The 24,321-nt window shown below is 43.9% G+C and overlaps 1 protein-coding gene across 1 annotated transcript; it reads right to left on the bottom strand.

Moving 5' to 3' along the window:
* Positions 1 to 4,583: 4,583 nt before the first annotated feature.
* On the bottom strand, positions 4,584 to 24,099 carry LOC132380867 (probable G-protein coupled receptor 139). Its single transcript, XM_059949786.1, has 3 exons — positions 24,030 to 24,099; positions 10,319 to 11,178; positions 4,584 to 4,652 (listed from the first exon to the last, which is right to left on the bottom strand). Exons 1-3 carry the CDS (start codon positions 24,097 to 24,099, stop codon positions 4,584 to 4,586), a joined length of 999 nt encoding a protein of 332 aa, XP_059805769.1.
* Between the last annotated feature and the right edge of the window lie 222 nt (positions 24,100 to 24,321).

The raw sequence follows: 24,321 nt of genomic DNA, 5'->3' as shown, positions 1-24,321 counted from the left end.
TCGGTACTTCTATGTATTGTGGCAAAAAAAACTATCCTGCACACATTTCACAAACCCTAAAGCATCCAGCCCTTTTACAGAATGAGCTTCCCAGTCTACGTGTTGAAAATTAAAATCTTCCACAATCACCACCTTGTGTTTACTACAAATATCTGCTATCTCCTTACACATTTGCTCTTCCAACTCACGCTCCCCATTAGCTGGCCTATAATACACTCCTATCAGTGTTACTACACCTTTCCCATTCCTCAATTCCACCCAAATAGCCTCCCGAGAGCAGCTCTCTAATCTATCCTTCCAAAGCACTGCCATAAGATTTTCTCGGACAAGCAATGCAACACCTCCTCCTCTGGCCCCTCCTACTCTATCACACCTGAAGCAACTAAATCCAGGAATATTTAGTTGACAATCACACCCTTCCTGCAACCATGTTTCACTAATAGCTACAACATCATAATTCCAGGTATCAATCCATGCTTTAAGCTCATCCACCTTTCTTACAATGCTCCTAGCATTAAAATAGATACATTTAAGATACTCTCCACCCCCTCCTCTCTTTTCATCCCTAACAATGCATTCAATTTTTTTATTCTTTTCTTTCTTCTCCCCTACATCTTCGGGCTGAGCGCATCCCTCCTCCATCACCTGCCTTTCCTCCCTCACACACTGTCTATTTACTTGCTCGACTGGTGAACTAACCTCCTCTCCCATGCTTTCCTCAAATTGATTCCCGCCCCCACATCTTACTAGTTTAAAGTCTGCCCTGTAGCCCTAGCAAACCTCCCCGCTAGGATATTGGTCCCCCCAGGATTCAAGTGTAACCCGTCCTTCTTGAACAGGTCACGCCTGCCCCAGAAGAGGTCCCAATCATCCAGAAACTTGAATCCCTGCCCCCTGCTCCAATCCCACAGCCACGCATTCATCCTCCACCTAATTCTATTCCTACTCTCACTGTCGCGTGGCACAGGCAGTACTCCCGAGATTACTACCGTTGCGGTCCTTCTTCTTAACTGGCTTCCTAACTCACTATACTCTCGTTTCAGGACCTCTTCCCCTTTCCTACCGATGTCATTGGTACCTACATGTAAATTGACCTCTGGCTCCTCACCCTGCCACTTCAGGATATCTTGGACGCGATCAGAAACGTCCCGAACACTGGCACCAGGGAGGCAAATTACCATCTGGCACTCCCGATCACCTCCACAGTACCGCCCGTCTGAACCCCTGACTATCGAGTCCCCTATTACTATGGTCCTCTTTCTTCTATCCCTACACTTCTGAGCTACAGGGCAGTCCTCTGTGCCGGAGGCCCGGCCACTGTCACTTCCTCCAGGAAGGCTGTCCCCCCCAACAGTACTCAAACATGAGTACATATTGTCAATGGGTACAGCCTCCGGGGTACTGTCTAGTACCTGCCTCTTCCCCTTCCTGACCGTGACCCAACTATCTGCCTCCCGTGGCCCCGGAGTGACCACCTGCCTGTAACTCCTCTCTATCACCTCCTCACTCTGCCTGACCAGGTGAAGGTCATCGAGCTGCAGTTCCAGTTCCCTAACTCGGTCCCTCAGGAGCTGCAGTTCGGTGCACCTGGCGCAGATGTGGACGTCCTGGAGGCTCGGAGACTCCAGGACCTCCCACATCCGACACCGAGAACAACAAGCTGCCCTCACACTCATACTTCCCGAATAACTGACAATAACAAGAACTAAAAGATAAGCCTACTGTGCCCTCTTCCGCCTAAGCCCCCTGAGCCCAAGCCCTACACTCTGCTGCCCGCAAACGAAGCTGCCCGCTTCTTAAGGCTGCGTTGTTTTTAGATCTTCCCTCCTTCCCAGGCCTCTTCACGCGCCTGCGCAGTCCCGCCTCTCAGAACTCCGATCTGAGACGCAATTGGACAATTTGAAAATGGCCGCCGCCGCACTTCCTCTCAAAGCCTCGCTGTGCTCCTCCCAACCTTTCTCCTGCAAAAATGCTATCCCTTTTTCTCAATTCCCCCGCCTCCGCCGCATCTGCTCTCAGGATGAGGCCTTTCATTCTAGGACAAAGGAGATGTCTTTTTTTTAAAGAAACGGGCTTCCCTTCGTCCATTATCAACTGTGCCCTGCATCGCATCTCCCGTATTTCACACACCTCTGCACTCACTCCATCCCCCCGCTAGCCCACCAGGGACATAGTCCCCCTGGTCCTCGCCTATCACCCTACCAGCCTACAGGTCCAACGTATAATCCTCCATAATTTCAGCCACTTCCTACGGGATCCCACCACCTGCCACATTTTCCCCACCCCCAACTCTCGGCTTCCGCAGGGATCGCTCCCTACGCGACTCCCTTGTCCATTCATCCTCCACCCACCATCCCTCCCAACCGAACACCCTCCAGGCATTTATCCCTGCAAAGCAGAAGAAGTGCTACACCTGCTCCCATACTTCTTCCCTCACCACCATCTATGGCCTCAGGTAGACTTTTCAGGTGAGGCACCACTTTACCTGCGAGTCAACTGGGGTGATATACTGCATCCGGTGCTCCCAATGTGGCCATTTATACACTGGGGAGACTCGACGCAGACTGCGTGACCGTTTCGCCGAACACCGGCGCTCAGTCCTATAGCAGTGGCGGGATCTCCCTGTGGCCGCACACTTTAATTCCACAGACCATTCCAATATGCCTGTTCCTGGCCTCCTCTACCGTCAAGATGAGGCCACACGCAGGTCGATGGAGCAATACCTTATCTCCAGCCTAGGTAGTCTCCTGCCTGCCGGCATGAACATTCAACTCACAGACTTCCGTTGATAACCCTGCCTCCCCACCCCATCCCTATCTATTATTTTAGTCTGGTTCTCTTTCTCTTCCCCCCCCCCCCCCTCACTACAATCTCCTCCCAGCCTACCTTTCTTTCTCTTTTATTTCACATAATTCTCCACATTCCCCCAGCCCATTGCCCTTCAGCCTTTCATTTCCCAGCTCTCTACTTCATCCCTCCCCCCACTTCTTATCCCCCCTTGACCATCCATGTTACTTTATTCCTGATGAAGGGTTGCGGCCGAAACGTCGTCACTACCTCCTCCCAAAGATGCTGTCTGACCTGCTTAGTTCTGCCAGCATTTTGTGTTTTTATTTATTTCCAGCATCTGCAGATTCACTCGTGGAGCTTATAGAACAGTGGTCTAGTTAGGCCCCACCTAGGTCGCCCATTATAGAAAAGATATCAACGTTTACAAGGTGATATAGAAGAGGTTTACTCAAACGATCACAAACAAGAGAAAACCCGCAGATTCTGTAAATCCAACAACATACACAAGATGCTGGAGAAAGTCAGCCGTCGATTGTCCTTGATTCCATAGATTCGGCCTGGCTTGCTGAGTCCCGCCAGTATTTTGTCCGTGTTACCAGAATGTTACCTGGATCAGAGAGTATGTACTTCAACAAGAGGATAGACAGCTTTCTGTTGAGCGACTAGGCTGAGGAGGGTCCTGATAGAGCCATCCTGGTAGATTACGAGTGACACAGGTAGACGGGAGAGGAAATTTTCGAAGGGTTAAAATATCTCATACCAACTGTGTGCATTCAAGCTGAGAGAGTGTAATTGAAAAGGAGATATCAGAGAGTGATGGATGTCTGAGATATGCTGCTTGAGGTGGTGCTAGAGCAGAAACTTTAGAGGTTTTTAAGAGGATTTTGAAAGGCACCTTGCCGTGAGGAAAATAGAACAATATGGATATTGTGCAGTCTGAAGTGATTTATTTGGCTTGCCAGGTAATTACAACCTCTGATGGTGCAGCACAATTTTCTGGGCTGGAGGGCTTGCTGTTCGGTGTTAAATGTTACTGTAGCACTGCGTCCCAGAGCTGTACACATCACTGAATCCCTCCAAATCAAAAATATCTTCACAACCATCATGTGAATTATCAGAGAGTGAGCTAACCCAAAACTGTGTTAGTTTTGAGGATTTCAAAGTTCATTTCAGTGGAAAACTGTGAGTTGTTTTTTTTTACTAAAGACTGGCTGGACACTTGCTGTGACAATTGGTCCAACGGATGTTAACCAGGGGAACATGAAGACCGAGTCTCTGCTGACAAACCCGATTTGCTTTATTTTTACTTGCATGATAGGCTGCTAAAATTGATTTGCAAACCGACATTTCCTCGGAGTCTAACCAGCACGTTATATATCTTCGTGGTCACAACAGAAATGAAGATAATTGAAGCCAGAATTTTCTACCTTGGACGCAAATATTTCAAAATTAGATCCAACTACTGATTGTCTCTTAGGCAAATGAATATGAGTCTAAAATACCCTGGTTTCCTTGGCTGAATAAGTCCAGGGAAGGCAAACCCCGCCCCCACCAAACTAATGAGATTGAGGTGCTCTCCCACCCTAAACCCCAGTATGTGTGGATGCTTTGCAATGTGCTACCCTGTTACCAATTAGTGTCACGAAATAACAGACAGCAAACTGCATACGATTAGAGGAATTATATTTATGAATCTTATCCTAAGGGTTAGTAAAGAATAACAAAATGAAAACGGCCCATTCTAATTAAACAGTTAAATGTGCGCAAGTTGGAGCTCATCTTCAACTTCTCTGTCACTCACGAGCTGGGTCCTCGTCAACATGAACGTCCACATCATCTTCCGAAGGTTGTTCGCAATCCATCTGAAACAGACGGGTAGCTCACCAAATCGTATGTTATCCCCAGCGTCCTCTCTCTCTTCATCTCCTGCCAAACAACATAATAACAAAAACTCACAAAGAAAACCTCCCGGTAATTGGATGACACATTCCACATCAAAGTGATCTAAATTAATTACAAATGTGAAGCATCCTTTAATATGACACACCAAATCATTACTGGTGCAGCCATATTGCTTTAGAAGTCACATAATTGGTTAAATGGAGATCTGATTTTGGAGACCAGTGTGCAGTCAAGTTGTTTCAATTCATTGCTGTAACATACACATGTAGTGGAATGTCCATCTGTTGTTGAATCAGCATTCTGCCAAACTCTACACCTTGAAGGCAAAAAAAAAAACACTCAAAGAAACACTGAAAAATAAGTTATTGAAAGGCACATAGCAGGAGATGCATACACGAAAATTTCCAAGTCACTAAATAGCCCTCGGAAGTACAGTTAAGTCAATCATCCAGAAATGGAAATAATATGGCACAGCTGTAATTCGGCTTCGATCAGGACGTCCTCTAAAACTGATTCACCATGCAAGAAGGAGGCTAGTGAGGGAGGCCATCAGGAGCTCTATGACAACTCTGGAGAAGCTTCAGTGGCTGAGATGGGAGAGACTGGGCGTACAACAAATGTTTCGCGAGTGCAACACCAGTTGCAGCTTTAGGGGAGAGTGGAAAACCGAATGACATTATTGAAGGCACTCACACGTAATCTCGGCAAGTGTTTGCCAGAAGGCATGTAGGAGACTCCAAAGTCATCTGGAAGAAGGTTCTATATTATAATTAAACCAAAATTGAGGTTGTTGGCCATCAGACTAAACGTTACACTCGGCGGACGCCAAATACAGCTCTTCATCAGAAACGCACCATCCGTACTGTGAAGCATGTCTGTGGTGACATCATGCTGTGTGGATGCTTCACTGCAGCAGGCCCTGCAAGTATTAAGAACGTAGTGGGTAAAATGAATACGGAGTAATTCTGGAGGAGAAACAGATTCAGTCTGCAAGATAACTGCGACTTGAGAGGTTTGTCTTCCAGTAAGACAAGCATAAAGCCAAAATGATACAGCAAAGGTAATAGACAATAGACAATAGACAATAGGTGCAGAAGTAGACCATTCGGCCCCTCGAGTCTGCACCGCCATTCTGAGATCATGGCTGATCATTCACTATCAATACCCAGTCCCTGCCTTGTCCCCATATCCCTTGATTCCCCTATCCATCAGATATCTATCCAGCTCCTTCTTGAAAGCATCCAGAGAATTGGCCTCCACCGTCTTCCGAGGCAGTGCATTCCACACCTCCACAACTCTCTGGGAGAAGAAGCTCTTCCTCAACTCTGTTTTAAATAACTGACCTCTTATTCTCAATCCATGCCCTCTGGTACTGAACTCTCCCAACATCTGGAACATATTTCCTGCCTCAATCCTATCAAATCCTGTAATTATCTTAAACGTTTCAATCAGATCCCCTCTCAATCTCCTCAATTCCAGCGTGTACAAGCCCAATCTCTCTGCGTAAGACAGCCCTGCCATCCCAGGAATCAACCTAGTAAATCTACGCTGCACTTCCTCAATTGCCAGAATGTCCTTCCTTAAACCTGGAGACCAAAACTGTACACAATATTCCAGGTGTGGTCTCACCAGGGCCCTGTACAAATGCAAAAGAACATCCTTGCTCTTGTATTCAATTCCCCTTGTAACAAAGGCCAACATTCCATTTGCCCTCTTCACTGCCTGTTGCACTTGCTCATTCACCTTCATTGACTGGTGAACTAGGACTCCTAGGTCTCTTTGCATTTCTCCCTTACCTAACTCGACACCGTTCAGACAATACTCTGCCCTCTTGTTCCAGCTTCCTAAGTGGATAACTTCACATTTACTCACATTGAATGACATCTGCCAAGTATCTGCCCACTCACTCAGCCTATCCAAGTCTCCCTGTATTCTCCTAACGTCTTCTTCGCATGTCACACTGCCACCCAGTTTAGTATCGTCAGCAAACTTGCTGATATAGTTTTCAATGCCCTCATCTAAATCATTGACATAAATCGTAAAGAGCTGTGGTCCCAATACAGAGCCCTGTGGTACCCCATTAGTCACCTCCAGCCAGTCTGAGAAACACCCATTCACTGCTACCCTTTGCTTTCTATCTGTCAACCAGTTTTCTATCCATGTTGAAACCCTGCCCCCAATGCCATGAGCTCTGATTTTACTCACCAATCTCCTATGTGGCACCTTATCGAATGCCTTCTGAAAATCTAGGTACACAACATCTACTGGCTTACCCTCGTCTAACATCCTTGTTACACCCTCAAAAAACTCCAACAGATTAGTCAAGCATGTGTTGCCCTTGGTAAATCCATGCTGGCTCGGCCTAATCCTATTTCTGCCATTTAGATGTGCCACGATTTCGTCCTTAATAATGGACTCAAGCATCTTCCCCACGACTGACGTTAGGCTAACAGGGCGATAGTTCTCCGTTTTCTCCTTCCCTCCCTTCTTGAAAAGTGGGACAACATTAGCCACTCTCCAATCTTCAGGAACTGATCCTGAATCTAAGGAACATTGGAAAATGATTACCAATGCATCCGCAATTTCCTGAGCCACCACTTTTAGAACCCACGGATGCAGACCATCTGGACCCGAGGATTTATTAGCCTATCAATCTACTCATCACAGTTTCTTTCCTAATGTCAATCTGTTTCAATTCCTCTGATATCTTATGACCCTGGCCCATTCATACATCTGGGAGATTGCTTGTGTCCTCCCTGGTGAAGACAGATCTAAAGTACGCAATAAATTCTGTTGCCATTTCCCTCTTTCCCATAACAATTTCTCCCAATTCATTCTTCAAGGGGCCAACATTGTTCTTAACTATCTTCTTTCGCTTCACATAGCTAAAAAAAACTTTTGTTATCGCCTTTTATATTCCTGGCTAGACTGAGCTCATACCTGATTTTTTCTCTCCGTATTGCTTTTTTAGTTAAGATCTGCTGTTCCTTAAAACTTTCCCAATCATCTGTATTCCCACTCATCTTAGCCCTGTCATACTTCTTTTTCTTTAATGCTATACAATCTCTGACTTCCTTTGTCAACCACTGTGGCCCCTTCCCTCTCTTTGAATCGTTCCTTCTCATTGGAATGAACTGCATTTGCATCTTTTGTATTATCCCCAAGAATATCTGCCACTGCTGATCCACTGTCTTTTCTGCCAGGGCATTCGCCCATTTAACTTTGGCCAGCTCTTCCCTCATGGCTCCGTAGTCTCCTTTATTTAATTGCAACACTGACACCTCTGATCTGCCCTTATCCCTCTCAAATTGTAGGTAAAAATTTATCATGTTATGATCACTACTTCCTAATGGCTCCTTTACTTCAGGATCACTTATCAATTCCTGTGCATTACAAATCACCAAGTCCAAAATAGCCTCGTTCCTGGTTGGCTCAAGCACAAGCTGTTCCAAAAATACATCCCTTAGACACTCCACAAACTCCCTATCCTGGGGTCCAGCACCTACCTAATTCTCCCAGTCCACCTGCATGTTGAAATCTCCCATAACGACTGCATTACCTTTAGCACATGCCAATGTTAACTCCCTAATCAACTTGTACCCAATATCCACGCTACTGTTTGGGGGCCTGTACACAACACCCATTAGGGTCTTTTTACCCTTACTGTTCCTCAGCTCAATCCACACAGACTCTACTTCCCCTGTTCCCAAGTCACCTCTTGCTAAGGACTGAATCTCATTCCTCACCAACAGGGCCACCCCACCCCCTCTTCCCATATTTCTGTCTCTACAATAGCACGTATACCCTGGTACACTCAATTCCCAGGCCTGATCTCCTTGCAGCCATGTCTCCGTTATCCCAACAATATCGTAGTTCCCCATTTTCATCTGAGCTTCAAGCTCATCTGTCTTATTTCTGACACTACGCGCATTCAAGGATAGAATTCTTAGCCCATTCCTCCTCTCTTTGCTTAAAACACTGTCTACCGTACCTAACCCAGCTCCTTGAACTTCCATCGGGCAAATTGCACCCTGAATTTTGATGACCTTCTCAAGATCACCCAAACCTTGTACACATTTAACCCCATGCACCTTCTGACCAACCCTCTGGATCTGGATCCCTGTCCCCTGCACATCTAGTTTAACCCACCCCCCGCCCCGAGCAGCACTGGCAAATACTCCTGCAAGAATGTTAGTACCCCTCCGGTTCAGATGTAGACCATCGCTTCGAAACAGTTCCCAATGTCCCTGGAACAAAGACCAATTATCCAAAAACCTGAACCCTTCCTTCCTGCACCATGCTCTCAGCCTCGTATTAATGTGCATAATCATTCTATTCTTCGCCTCACTCGCACGTGGCACAGGTAGCAATCCCGAGATTGTCACCCTGGAGGTCCTGCCTTTCAGCATCACTCCTAACTCCCTGAACTCTCTAAGCAGGACCCCCTCACTCTCCTTACCTACATCATTGGTCCCTACATGGACCACTACATCTGGGTTCATGCCCTCACTCTCAAGAATAGCCTGCACCCGATCTGAGATGACCCGGACCCTGGCACCAGGGAGGCAACATACCATCCGAGACTCCCGATCTGCCCCACAAAATCTCCTATCTGCCCCCCTAACTATAGAGTCCCCTAAAACTATCGCTCTCTTCTCTTCCCTCCTCCCCTTTCTAGTTGAGGGTTCAACCTCTGTGCCATAGGCAGGACCACTACAACTCATTCCTGGTAGGTCATCCGCATCAACAGTATCCAGTACGGTATACTTATTGTTAATGGGAATGGCCGCAGGGGTGCTCTGCTCTCTCTGCCTGCTGCCCTCTGCCTCTCTGGACCGTCACCCATCTGCCTACTTCTTGGTTTTTTGGTGTGACTACCTCCTGATAACTCCTATCTATCTCTGCCTCCACCTCCCAAATGATCCGTAGTTCATCCAGCTCCTGCTCCAACTCCCTAACTCGGTCTGATAGGAGCTGCCTATCATGGAGTGGCTAAGTCAGTGACGAGACCTCAATCCAATTGAAAAGTGTGGCTGGACCTGAAAAGACTGTTCACTCACGATCCCCATGCAATCTGACAGAGCTTGAGCAGCTTTTTTTTATAGAAGAATGGAGATAAATTGTAGTGTCCAGGCGTGCAAAGCTGATAGGTACTCATCCACACAGACTCAAAGCTGTATTTGCTGCAAAAGGTACATCTACTAAATAATGACGTGAAGGGGGTGAATACTTATGCAATCTGTTATTTTGTATTTTAGTTTTGTAATTAATTTAGATCACCTTGTAGAGAACTGTTTTCTCTTTGACATGAGAGAGTCTTTTATTCTGTTGATCATTGTCAAAAAAGCTTAATTAAATCCTTTGTGATTCCATGATCTAAAACAAAAAAATCATGCAGACTTCCAATGGCAGGACATACTTCTGATAGGCGCTGTATATAATGAGGGATAATTTTTGTGCTGCTCCGTTCTATCACTTGATGGTACGGGCAAATAAAATTTGGCAGGTTGAAAAATAGGTTGGAACAATATTTCCTCAGGACAATATCAGAAAAATACCAATGGAGGGGAATCTTTCGTTCAATTTAATTACAGAGTTTAACAAAGAGATAGAAGGGATATATCACCATCCTCCTCAGCTCATCTCTGAATTTCTTCTGAGTCAGAGCATAAACAGCAGTGTTGGTACAAGTTCCAAGATAGAACAGCATGACACCTGTCTTGTCGGCGATAATGACGGGGTGGTTATAACTCGGATAACCATGCCTGTTGGAAATCGCCATCAGAATGAAAACTGACACCTTCGTCAGCCACAGCAATATAAAGCTGCCTGACAAGAGAAATAACAGGACGATCGACCGCCGTCTCTGAACCATCTCGGGGTCCTTTTGCAGATCCCCGTTATTGGGCCCTTTGAGTCCCCTACGAGCTCGATTTGCCAACATGATGTGCCTGACAGTGAGCGTGTTGAGTATCAGGATCAGGAAGTAGGGGATCAGTGGGTTTAACAGGTGGTGAATCCAGAAAAATGCCACCCAACCAGGCAAACTGAAGAACTCCAGCTTGATGGCGCAGCCCCAGGGTATCCCATTATAGAAACCGTAAGGTTCCAATCTAAAGTAAAAAGGTATATTCCGTAAAACGCTCAGTGCAGTCACAGCGGTTATAACTATCGCCGCTGTCTTTGCAGTGCAATATCTAACTTTCAAGTTGTGACAACAAATCGCTACGAATCGATCAACGGTGAATGCGATGGTCAACCAAACAGAACAGTCTATTGTAGCGTAGCCCAGTAGAGAAATAATGCTGCATAGAGTTGTGTAGAACCAGAACATGGCTGGGAAAAGTCTATGCACAAGTCTGTCGAGTATCATACAGAAGACTACGACTAGCAGGTCTGCTGTTGCCATGGCAATCAGGTAGGCAGAAACTCCTTTGGAGAGGTCGCTCTTTCCCCTCGAGAGAATCGCAATGGTGAAGGAGTTAGCTGTCGAAGAAGATGAGCACATTAATGTCTGAGATCGACTAAATACATTTGAAAAGTTCTGTAAATAAGCTACCACAAAATTGAGAAATCACTTATTTTTTGCTGCATTTCCCTCTATTGATTGAATAAAGTTGGAGGTACATTTAAAATTATAATACTAATAATAAAAATAGTTATAAAATAACAATACTAAATTTTTATGGAGCAGTATTTTAACAAATTATGTATTTCAAAGAGCTTTAATTTGAGATAAAAGTACAAGTATAAAAAACATAAAAATAAAATTAAGCAGTAAACTAATAGACGAAAAGATGGCAGTTAAGCTTGCTGCGTCCCTTCTAGTTTTAGATATGGATATCAAAGTTTCGAATCATGGGATCTGACCTGAAAGTATCACAATATATAACTGTACGCTTCGGGATTCGTTTCCAGTTAATTGAGCGTGTTAGAGAATACAAGTACCTCGCCACAACTATAGATAACAAAATCACCTTTAAGGCCAACGTTGAGTTGATACTCTCCAATTGCCAACAACAGCTATTTTTCCTCAGGAAGAAGCGCAAACTGCAGGTCCAGCTATCGATTCTCCAGACATTCATTATATCAATATTAACCTGAAACTTTCACAATATGGTTCGGAGCAATGAGAACTGTCAACCTCAACCCATTCAAAATAACTGTCAGAGTAAGCAGTAAGATCATTGTCCAAGAACAAAAATCACTTAGCAGCATCTATAAGAGACGGAAAATAAACAGGGATATTACACATACACTTCACCCATGGAAGAGTATGGCAGCAGTGATAAGGGACTCTATAGTTTGGGGGACAGCCAGGCGATTCTGTGGACGCAGGAAGGAAATTCGGATGGTAGTCTGCTTCCCAGGTGCCAGGGTCCGGGATGCTTCTGATCGCGTCCAAGATATTTTGAAGTGGGAAGGTGAACAGCCAGAGGTTGTGGTACATATTGGTACCAATGACATAGGTAGGAAGAGGGAGGAGGTCCTGAATACAGGAGTTAAGAAGGAAGCTGAGAAGCAGGACCTGAAAGACAATAATCTCCGGATTACCGCCTTTGCCGTGTGACAGTGAGTGTAGGAATAGAATGAGGTGGAGGATAGATGCGTGGCTGAGGGATTGGAGTAAGGCGAAGGGATTCAGATTTCTGGATTATTGAAACCTCTTTTAGGGCAGGCGTGATCTGTACAAAAGGGTGCGTTGCACATGAATCTGAAAGGGAGCAGTATCCTGGCGGGGAGGTTTGCCAAGGCTATCAGTGAGGATTTAAACTCGATTTGCTGGAGGGTGGGAACCGAACTGAAGAGATGGAGTAAGGGGTGGTTTGCTCACATATATGGAAAGCATAGACAGTGCGAGAGGGAGGATAGGCAGGTGATAGAGAAAGGATGTGCTCAGACCGATGACTGCTATGTGTTTATTTTAATGCAAGGAGTATTATGATCAAAGCGGATGAGCTTAGATCGTGGAGCAGTGCTTGGAGCTATGACGTTGTTGACGTTACAGTGACTTGGTTGGCCCAGGGAGGGGCAGGAATGGTTACTCAGAGTGCCAGACTATAGATGTTTCAGAAAGGACAGTGAAGGAGACAAAAAGAGGTGAGGGTGTGGCACTGCTGATCAGAGACTGTGTCACGGCTGCAGAAATGAAGGAAGTAACGGAGGGATTGTCTACTGAGTCTCTGTGGGTGGAAGGTAGGAACAGGAAAGGGTCAATAATTCTAGTGGGTGTATTTTATAAACCACCTAATAGTAATAGGGACATCGAGGAGCAGTTAGGGAGACAGATTCTGGAGGGGTGTAATAATAACTGGGTTGTCGTGGTGGGAGATCTAGAAGATTGTAAGGCAAGTTGGAAGGAGATTAAGAATTAAATTAGGAGAGTTAGAAGGGGCCATGGGAAGGCCTTAGCGAGCAGTTTTATGAAAAACTCCAAGACATTCTACAAGTATGTGAAGAGCAAGAGGATAAGTTGAGAGAACATAGGACCAATCAAGTGTGACAGTGGAAAAAGTCTGTATGCAACCGGAGGAGATAGCAGAGAGACTTAATGAATACTTTGTTTCAGTATTCACTACAGAAAAGGATCTTGGCATTTGTAGGGATGACTTCCAGCGGGCTGAGCATATAGGTATGAAGAAAGAGGATGTGCTGGAGTTTTTGGAAAGCATCAAGTTGGATATGTCACCGGGACAGGAAGAGATGTACCTCAGGCTACTGTGGGAGGAGAGAGAGGAGATGGGTGAGCTTCCAGCGATGATTTTTGCATTCTCAATAGGGACGGGAGAGGTTCTGGAGGTTTGGATGATTGTGGATGTTGTTCCCTTATTCAAGAGACGAAGTTGGGATAGCTCAGGAAATTATAAACCATTGAGCCTTACTTCAGTGGTTGGTAAGGTGATGAAAAAGATCCTCAGAGGCAGGATTTATGAACACTTGCAGATGCATAATATTATTAGGAATACTCAGCATGGCTTTGTTAAATGCAGGTCGTGTCTTCCGAGCCTGATTAAATTTTCTGAGAATGTGACTAAACACATCGATGAGGGCACAGCAGTAGATGTGGTGTGTATGGATTTCAACAAGGCATTTGATAAGGTACCACATGCAAGGCTTATTGAGAAAGTAAGGAGGCATGGGATCAAAGAGGATTTTGCTTTATTGATTGAGAATTAGCTTGCCCGTAGAAAGCTAAGAGTGGTTCTAGACGGGTCATATTCTGCATGGAGGTGGTTGACCATTGATGTGCCTCGGAGATCTGTTCTGGAATCCCTTTTCGTGACTTTTATGAATAACCTGGACGAGGAAAGGAGGGATGGGTTAATAAAATTTTCTGATAACACAAAGGCTGGGGGTGTTGTGGATAGCGTGAAGGACTTTCAGAGGTTACAGCAGGCCATTGATAGCATGCAAAACTGGGCTGAAAAGTGGCAGATGGAGTTCAACCCAGATTAGTATGAGGTGGTTCATTTTGGTAGGTCAATGGCAAATAATAACATTAATGGTAAGACTCTTGGTAGTGTGAAGGATCAGAGGGATCTTGGGTCGGAGTCCATAGGACACTGAAAGCTGCTGCGCAGGTTGACTCTGTGGTAATGGAGGCATACGGTGCATTGGCCATCATCAACTTTGGGATTGGGTTTAGGAGACGAAAGGTAATGTTGCAGCAATATAGGGCCCTGGTTAGACCCCATTCTGGTCACCTCACTACAAGAATGACGTGCAACCATAGAAAGGGTGCAGAAGAGATTTACAAAGATGTTGCCTGGACTGGGGAGCATACCTTATGAGAATAGATTGAATGAAATCGGTCTTCTCTGCTTGGAGCGACGGAAGATGAGAGGTAAGTGTTCAAGCTAATGAGAAGCATTGGTCGTGTGGATAGTCAAAGTCTTTTTCCCAAATCTGAAATGGCTAACTGAGAGGGTACATTTTAAAGTGCTTGGAAATCGGTACAGAGGAGATGGCAGGGGTAAGTGTTTTATACAGTGAGTGGTGAATGCGTGGAATGGGCTGCCGGTGACGGTGTTGGAGGTGGATACGATAGGGTCTTTTAAGAGACTCCTGTTTTGGCACATGCAGCTTAGAAAAAGAGAAGGTTCTGTATAACTCTAGGTAATTTCTGAGCTAAGTACATGTTCGGCATAGCATTGTGGGTTGAACAGCCTGTATTGTGCTGTAGGTTTTCTATGTTTCTATGTTTCCATTTGACTTCTGAACGGCCAATTTTGAATACATAGTATGTATATCACCTTTGACAATAAAAACAGTCAGTTATATTACGCACATTTGTATTTTAGACAATAGACAATAGGTGCAGAAGTAGACCATTCGGCCCCTCGAGTCTGCACCGCCATTCTGAGATCATGGCTGATCATTCACTATCAATACCCAGTCCCTGCCTTGTCCCCATATCCCTTGATTCCCCTAAGCATCAGATATCTATCTAGCTCCTTCTTGAAAGCATCCAGAGAATTTTAAATCCTACATTAAATTATTATTAGTATTTATTACCTACTGTGAATATTTTATGTTGTGTTTAACGACAAGTCGTGTTTTCTCCCGGCCTTTGATATTGTGCTGCACATGAGGCTGCTGAACAAAGCGCGAGTCCATGGCATGACAGGAAAGAAAACTAGCATGGATAGAAGATTGGCTAACTTGCAGGCATTCCTACTTTTTGTAGGAATAAATAGGGGTGTCAAGATGGCTGCCGGGTATTACGGGAGTTTCCCTGCTTCTTTCCATAGTTATATGAATTATTTAGATGAGAGAATTGATGGCTATGTGGTAACGGTCGTGGACAGAACAATGGACAGCTACAGCTGGAAAAGCAGGGCATCTGCAGAAGGCTATATACAGATTAGGAGAATGGACAAATAAGTTGCAAATGGAATATTCTGTACGGTATGAAAGTGTTTGGTCGGGAGCATTAGGTAGAGGAATAAAGTTTTCATTAACTTTCTTAATGGGGAGAAAATTCAGAAATCAAAAGTGTAAACTGACTTGAGAGCCCTCTTGACGGTTTCCTAAAAGGTTAACTTGTAGATTGAGTCAGTGGTAACTAAAGAAAATGCAATGTTTACAGTTCATTTCGTGAGAACTGGAATATAAAAGCAAGGATATAATGTTCAGTATTTAGTAGCACTGGGCAGACCTCACGTGGGGTATTGCTGGCAGTTTCCGGCCCCTTATTTAAGAAAAGACGTGCTGGCGTTGGAGAGGATCCTGAGGAAGTTCACGAGAACGTTTCTAGGAATGAAAGGGTTTACGTTTGAGGAATGTCACATTACAGTTGGATAGTATTCGCTGGAGTTTAGAAGAATAAGGGTGGGTGTGGTTTTCATTGACACCTATTTAGTATTAAAGGACCTAGACTGAGGAGATGAGGAGTGGAAGTTTCCTGCAGTGTCGCAGACTATAACCAGAGGGCGCAACCTCAGAATGCAGATGTTGTCATAAAAGCTGTCTGGCCTGCTGAGTTCTGCCAGCATTTTGTGTTTTTATTTATTTCCAGCATCTGCAGATTCACTCATGTTGCCTCAGAATGGAGATATTGCTTTTTCAACAGAGTTGAATTTCTTTAGGTAAGTGGTGGTGAATCCGAGCAATTCATTGCCGGCTAAGCTGCACCGACTGGGCCGATATGACAGTGCAATTCACCGTTCAGTGCATTAAAGTCATTGCGTACAGGAATGGTCTCCATTCTGAGAGATAGATAAGTTTGCAAACGAGTAAATTCAGAAGATAGTGTAATTTTTCTCCTTGAAATACAGAAGCAAGCTCAGATGAAAAAAAAAAGTATTGGTTATTTTCATTTTAGAGTAGTATGTTTGGCGTGGAAGTTAGCTTGTTGAAGGTTTTGCAATGTCCAGGGATATTATTTCAGTCAGGACAGAAACCTGGAAGCGGTAGGCGCAAGGTGAATTTGAAATGGAAGAATGCTCAAGGATATTGCAGGTAATCTTACAACTGCATTAATTTTTCCAGGAATATTTCTCTAGAATATAGTTATATTATCACCTGACCCACCTTTCCTCAATTCTTTTCACTCTCTGTCTCTCTCCCTCTGTACCCCGTCACTCTCTCTCTCTCTCTCTCTCTCTCTCTCTGACTGTCTTTCTCTCTCTCTCTCTCTGACTCTATCTGTCTCTCTTGTCGTTTCCATCTCTCCTCCAGCCGCGTTATTAAAAGCATATTAAACATTTAAAAGGCCATCTGTTTCTAGTGCCACATTAAATACAGTGTACAACCATAGAACCATATAACAGTTACAACAAGGAAACAGGCCATCTCGGCCCTCCTAGTAGGTGCCGAACGCTTACTCTCACCTAGCCCCACCGACCCGCACGCAGCCCATAACCCTCCATTCATTTTCTGTCCATATACCTATTCAATTTTACTTTAAATGACAAGACCGAACCTATCTCTACCACTTCTACTGGAAGCTCATTTGACACCGCTACCACTCTCTGAGTAAAGATATTCCCCCTCGTGTTACCCTTAAACTTTTGCCACCTAACTCTCAAATCATGTCCTCTTGTTTGAATCCCCTCTAATCTCAATGGAAAAAGCATATCCACGTCAACTCAATCTATCCCCCTCAATTTTAAATACCTCTATCAAGCCGCCCCCCCCCCCCAGCCTTCTATGTTCCAAAGAATAACGACCTAACTTGTTCAATCTTTCCCTATAACTTAGGTGCTAAAATCCAGGTAACATTCTAGTAACTCTTCTCTGCACTTTCTCTATTTTGTTGACATCTTTCCTATAATTCGGTGACCAGAACTGTAGACAATACTCCAAATTCGGCCCTATCAATGCCTTGTACAATTTTAACATTACATCCCAACTCCTATACCCAATGCTCTGATTTATAAAAGCCAACATACCTAAAACATTCTTTACCACCCTATCCACAAGAGATTCCACCTTCAGGAAACTATGCAACATTATTCCTAGATCACTCTGCTCTACTGTATTCTTCAATGCCCTACCATTTACCATGTATGTCCTATTTGGATTATTCCTACGAAAATGTAGCACCTCACACATCAGCATTAAACTCCATCTGCTATCGCTCAGCCCACGCTTCTAACTGGCCTAAATCTCTCTGCAGGCTTTGAAAACCTACTTCATTATCCACAACGCCTCCTACCTTAGTATCATCTGCATACTTACTAATCCAATTTACCGCCCCATCTTCCAGATCATTAATGTATACGCCAAACAACATGGAACCCAGTACAAATTCCTAAAGCACACCACTAGTCACCGGCCTCCAATCTGACGAACAGTTATTCACCATCAATCTCAAATTTACTATTTCAATGTCAATATCTAACGATTGAACCTTCATAACTAACCTTCCGTGCAGAACCTCGCCAAAGGCCTTACTGAAGTCCATATAGACAACATCCACTGCTTTACCCTTATCAACTTTCCTCGTACCCTCTTCAAAACTATCAATACAATTTGTCAAACATGAACTTCCACGCACAAATCCATGTTGACTGCTCCTTATCAGACCCTGTCTATCCAGGTAATTATATATACCATCTCTAAGAATACTTCCCATAAATTTGCCCACCACTGACGTCAAACATACAGGCCTATAATTGCTAGGTTTACTCTTAGAACCCTTTTTTAAACAATGGAACTACATGAGCATTACGGCAATCCTCGGGTACCATCCTCGTTTCTAAAGACATTTGAAGTATTTCTGTCAGAGCCCCTGCTATTTCTGCACGAACATCCCTCAAGTTCCTTGGGAATATCTTGTCAGGAACCGGAGATTTATCCACTTATATATTCCTTAAAAGCACCAGTACTTCCTTCTCTTTAATTGTCATAGTTTCCATAACTTCCCTACTTTTTTCCCTTACCTTACACAATTCAGTATCCTTCTCCTTAGTGAATACTGAAGAAAAGAAATTGTTCAAAATCTCCCCCATCTCTTTCAGCTCCACATATAGCTGTCCACCCTGACTCTCTAAGATGCCAATTTTATCTCTCACTATCCTTTTGCTATTAATATAACTGTAGAAACCCAACAAATTTATTTTCACCTTACTTGCCAAAGCAAGCTTGTATCTTCTTTTAGCGTTTCTAATTTCTTTCTTAAGATTCTTCTTACATTCTTTATATTCCTCGAGCACATCATTTTTTCCATGCTGCCTATATTTATTGTAGTTATCTCTCTTTTTCCTAACCAAGTTTCCAATATCCCTTGAAAACCATGATCTCCCAAACTTTTAACCATTCTTTTGAACCTAACAGGAACATAAATTTCTGCAACCTCAAAATTACACCTTTAAATGACCTCCATTTCTCTATTTCATCCTTCCCATAAAGCAAATTGTCCCAATACACTCCTAAATCGTTTCGCATCTCCTCAAAGTTAGCCTTTCTCCAATCAAATATCTGAATCCTTTGTCCAGTCCTATCCTTCTCCATAATTATATTGAAACTAATGGCATTGTGATACTGGATCCAAAGGGCTCCCCAATACTTAACTCCGCCACCTGACCTATTTCATTCCATAACAGAAGATCCAACACTGCGCCTTCTCTAATTGATAACTCTATGTATGGTGCAAAAATTATCTTGTATCTATTTTACAAACTCCAAACCATCCTTCCTTTTTACAGCATGGGCTTCCCGATCTATGCGTGGAAAATTAAAATCCCCCATAATCACAACTTTGTGTTTACGACAAATATCTGCTATCTCCTTGCAAATTTGCTCCTCCAATTCTCGCTCCCCATTAGCTGGTCTATAGTACACCCTTATTAGTGTTTCTACACATTTCCCATTCCTCAATTCCACCCAAATAGTCTCCCTAGAAAAGCCTTCTGATCTATTCTGCCGGAACATCGCTGTAATATTTTCTCTGACAAGCAAAACAACACCTCTATCACAACTGAAGCAACGAAATCCAGGAATATTTAGTTGTGAATCACATCCCTCCTGCGACCATGTTTCACTAATAGCTACAACATCATATTTCGAGGTATCAATCCATGCTCTAAGTTCATCCACCTTTCTTACAATCCTCCTAGCATTAAAATAAATGTATTTAAGAAATTCTCCACCTCTTCCTCTCTATCTCTAACAGTACAAAGGACTGCCTTCTTTTTCTTCCTTCTCCCATACATCTGTTCCTACACTCTGGTCCCCCCCCCCCCTCATATCTAGTTTAAATCCACTGGAGCCTCTCCAGCAAACATACCTGCAAGAATATTTGTCCATCTCCAGTTCAGATGTAACCCGTCACGCCGGAACAGATCCCACCTTCCCTGGAAAACTGCCCACTTATCTATAAATCTGAAGCCCTCCTTCATGCACCATGCCTTCAGGCACATGTTGGTCTGCACTATCTTACTATTTCTAAACCCACCTGCACGTGGCACCGGTAGCAATCCTGTAATTGCTATCCCGGAGTTCCTGTCCTTTAATTTGGCACCAATCTCCCTAACCTCACCTTTCAGGACCTCCTCATTCTTCCTACCCACGTCATTGTTTCCTACATGGACCACGACATCCGGCTGCTCACCCTCCCTCTTGAGAATACTGAGAACTCGATCCGAGATATCGCGGACGCTGGCACCAGGAAGACAACAGACCATCTGGGATTCTCGATCTCTTCCACAGAACCTCTTATCTGTTCCCCTAACTATCGAATCCTCCTGTCACTACTCCTCTCCTCTTTTTCCTCCTTCCCTTCTGAGCTGAGGGTCCAGTCTCGGTGCCAGAGACACAACCACTGCATCTTGTCCCTGGTAGGGCCGTCCCTACCAACAGTATCCAAAACGGTATGCTTATTGTTAATGGGAACGGCCAGAAGTGTGCTCTGCTCTTCCTGTCTATTCCCCTTCCCTTTCCTGACAGTCACCCAATAAACTGTCTCCTGACTCCGAGGGGTGACTATCTCCCTGAAACTCCTGTCTGTTTCTGCCTCTGCCTCCCGAATGATCCGCATATCATTCAGCTCCAGCTCCAGTTCCCGAGCACGGTTTGTCAGGAGCTGCAGCTGGATGCACTTTTTGCAGGTGTAGTCATCAGGGCCAACAATGTTCGCCCTGACTTCCCACAAACTGCAAACGGAGCACTCTACTGCCTTAACTGCTGCTTCCATTACCTGCTCCTAAACTAATTAGATTAATTAAAGGAGCTTCCCCGGTTTTACCTCAGCCTCTACTCGCTATTTAAATTCTCCCGCTGCCTCACGGGCCGACTTTCACGCACTTGCACAGTCGTGCCCCGTTCAAACCTCACCTCTGCCTGTTCTCGCTGAAGCCTGATTGAGTCAAAGCCGTCCCACTCTGCCTCAGTCCATTCCAGCGATGGTCGCTACGTCGATGTTACTTAAAATAGACGACTTACACGTATTATACCCCACCCTCTCACAACCTGCATACTGAAAGTTAACTTGACTCTCAATGTCTTGTTTCCAATGATGCTGCCGAACTTACAGTATTTGAACAATTTCATTTTTTGTTTATTGCCTTGAGGCCCATCACTTCGACAAACTCACAAACACACACACATGCATACACAAACACACACACACACATACATACACAAACACACACACACACATACGTACACAAACATACACACATACATACACAAACACACACATACTTTCACAAACACACACACATACATACACAAACACACACACACAAACGCACACACATACATACACAAACTCACACACGCACACAAGCACACGCACATATGTACACAAACACACACACACACACAAACACACACATACATACACAAACACACACAAACACACACATACACACATACATACACAAACACACACACACATACACACACAAACACACACATACGTACACAAACACACACACACAAACACACACACATACATATACAAACACACTCACACAAACACACTCACACAAACACACACACATATACAAACACACTCACACAAACACACACACATACATACAAACACATACATACACAAACACACACACACAAACACACACATACATACACAAACACACACACATACATACACAAACACACACACATTCACAAACACACACACACACATACATACACACACACATACATACACAAACACACACACAAACACACACACATACACACCCATATATACACAAACACACACACACAAACACACACACATACGTACACACACAAACACACGCACATACATACACAAACACACACAGACACACACACACGCGCGCGCGCACTTCCTTTTCACCGAATACATGGAAGCATCTCCTGTACAAAATACTTATTCGTATCGCATGTTCATCTACAACACATCACGCAGATTAAGTGAAAATGCGTGCAACTGCCGATGCTCTTAACACATTTGATTTCAGTTGATTAGATTTTTTTAAGGTGTCAATCCCTCCCCAATTTTCTGTCCATGAAAATCAAGAAATGATCTTTATTATCTTCCCTCGCCCTGATGAAGGGACTCAGACTTCAAACGCTATCTGTTCCTTGATCTCTAAGTGCTCCTTGACCTGCCGAGTGTTTCCAGATTTAAATTCGGATTTTCAGGTATTCAATGAACAATTGTCTTTCTGCTTCTGACGGAAGTACCTCAGCAGACCAAACGCATTATACTGTGTCAAAGAGCCGGAGTACCCTGGGATCTGGAGTTTGGTAAGCGGAACCTAGACTGCCTCCTCTAGAAATTCTCCCCATTACATCTATATATTAGCTGTGCTGTGCTATGCGTTTGAACACTGCTTGCTATCTCTTTCTCCCTCTGTCTCTCTATCTCTCCCTCTTTCTCTCTTCTCATTTTCTCTCTTTCGCTCTGTTTTACGCTCCATTTTCGGTTTCGTTTTGCATACTCCACCTCTCCGCTTGTTTTTCTATCGCTCATTTTTCTGTTTCAACCTCAGTTTCTATACAAATTCTCTATATTTATGTTAAGTTCGGTCTATTTCTCTCTGTCTTTTTCTCCCTCTCTCCTGATCTTCCTCGCTCTGTATATGATATTCAGATTTCAGACTCCACTCACTTGGAGTTCTTCTTTGCCTTTCCACACACATATCCATATTGCTTCCTTAGGTTCTAAAGATAGCCACACGGCTTTACTTTTCTGCTGATATAATTCTAGAACGCTGCTATACTTCCAGATTTTGCAACCAATATTTTTATTGGTCTGATCACTTCCCTGATACTGCATTTAACGTCACCTCAGCACTTCGCTTACTGTTGCAGGCTGCAGGTTACGATGGAACAACCTTTACTGCAAATATATCTCCGTTTTTGCCACTATCCGTGTACAAAGAAATGCTAAAAAAATAGCGAGTAAATACCCTAAAGGAACTGCACAGGGATAAAATAATTGGCCTTCATTTTAATACACCAACTTCATATTCCACTATTAATTAAACATTATTCTCAATTGATCAGCCTTAAATCCTATATTCTGATCAGAACATGTCCTAATTAGATGGCTTTCTTCTTCGCAGCTGAAAACCATACACCATGGAAAGAGGTTATTCGGCCTCCATGACCATGTTACCTGACAAGTACCCATCTATATCAATCCCCTCTCCAGCGTTTCACCTCCATCCCCGTTTCAGGCTCGGTGATTTCTGTTCCTCGATATATTGATTATGTGACAGCCAGTCTCCACATTCCCTCAGACAGTGCCTTACAAACAACAATCACCGCCTCGACAAGAAAGATACTCTTTACATTCGTTCGAATCTGTTACCCTTCTCTGAAACATGTCTGTAGTTGTTGACACATCGAATATGGACTAAAGCCTTCTTTTCACTATCCTACCCGTACCTCTCAGAATTTCGTACGTCTCGGTTATAAACCAGGTATGTGCAGCCTATCCACTCTCTTATAACTGAAATATTGCTTTGCAATAAACATTCTTAGAAATCTGCTCTGCTCGCTCTCCAGTAAGGCAAAGTCTCTACTGAAATGTGCAGACGAGGAGTTCGCATAATATACCAGATGAGGCATCATTAATGCTTCATAACTTCAATCGTCTTATTTTCTGCCCCCGAATAATGAAGGGCAATCCCCGTCTGCCTTCTTCAGCAGATTATCGACATATATTACATCTCTCAGGGATATTTGCAGTTATATAGACAGAGCTCTCATCTATTTGGTGTACCCCGTCATCCACGGTGTATTTCTTACCGCGATTTAACCTCCTATCCTGTAAACTGTTCACACCAAATTCACTAATGTTGCGCTTTCAAAACTATCAGTGTGGATTACACCTCAACTAACACATGCAAAAAACTTTTGTCACGCTGCATAAATCGAGCGAATCAACTTACCCAGGATACCGAGGATTGCCAGGCACCTATTGAAATAGAATTCGATCTGCAGGATCACAGGCGTATTCATTATTGACGATGTTCTGCTGGTTCTGCGCAGGGAGCTCCCAATTTGAATCGTGTCGCGAACAGCGCCTTATAAATCCCGGATGGCAATCGCTTGCTCATAATTTTCTTTGGTGTCAACAATTTGAATTGATTTAATCAAGCAGTGCCAATGACATCACATTTTCCCTCGGTGCCAAGGAATTCCCAAATATATAATTCAATTTGGGACAAATACTAACGAGTG

The sequence above is a fragment of the Hypanus sabinus genome, chromosome 25 (assembly GCF_030144855.1).
Source record: "Hypanus sabinus isolate sHypSab1 chromosome 25, sHypSab1.hap1, whole genome shotgun sequence".
Taxonomy (NCBI): domain Eukaryota; kingdom Metazoa; phylum Chordata; class Chondrichthyes; order Myliobatiformes; family Dasyatidae; genus Hypanus; species Hypanus sabinus.
The sequence above is the reverse complement of the archived record's forward strand: the minus strand, read 5'-3'. Positions and strand labels throughout refer to the sequence as shown.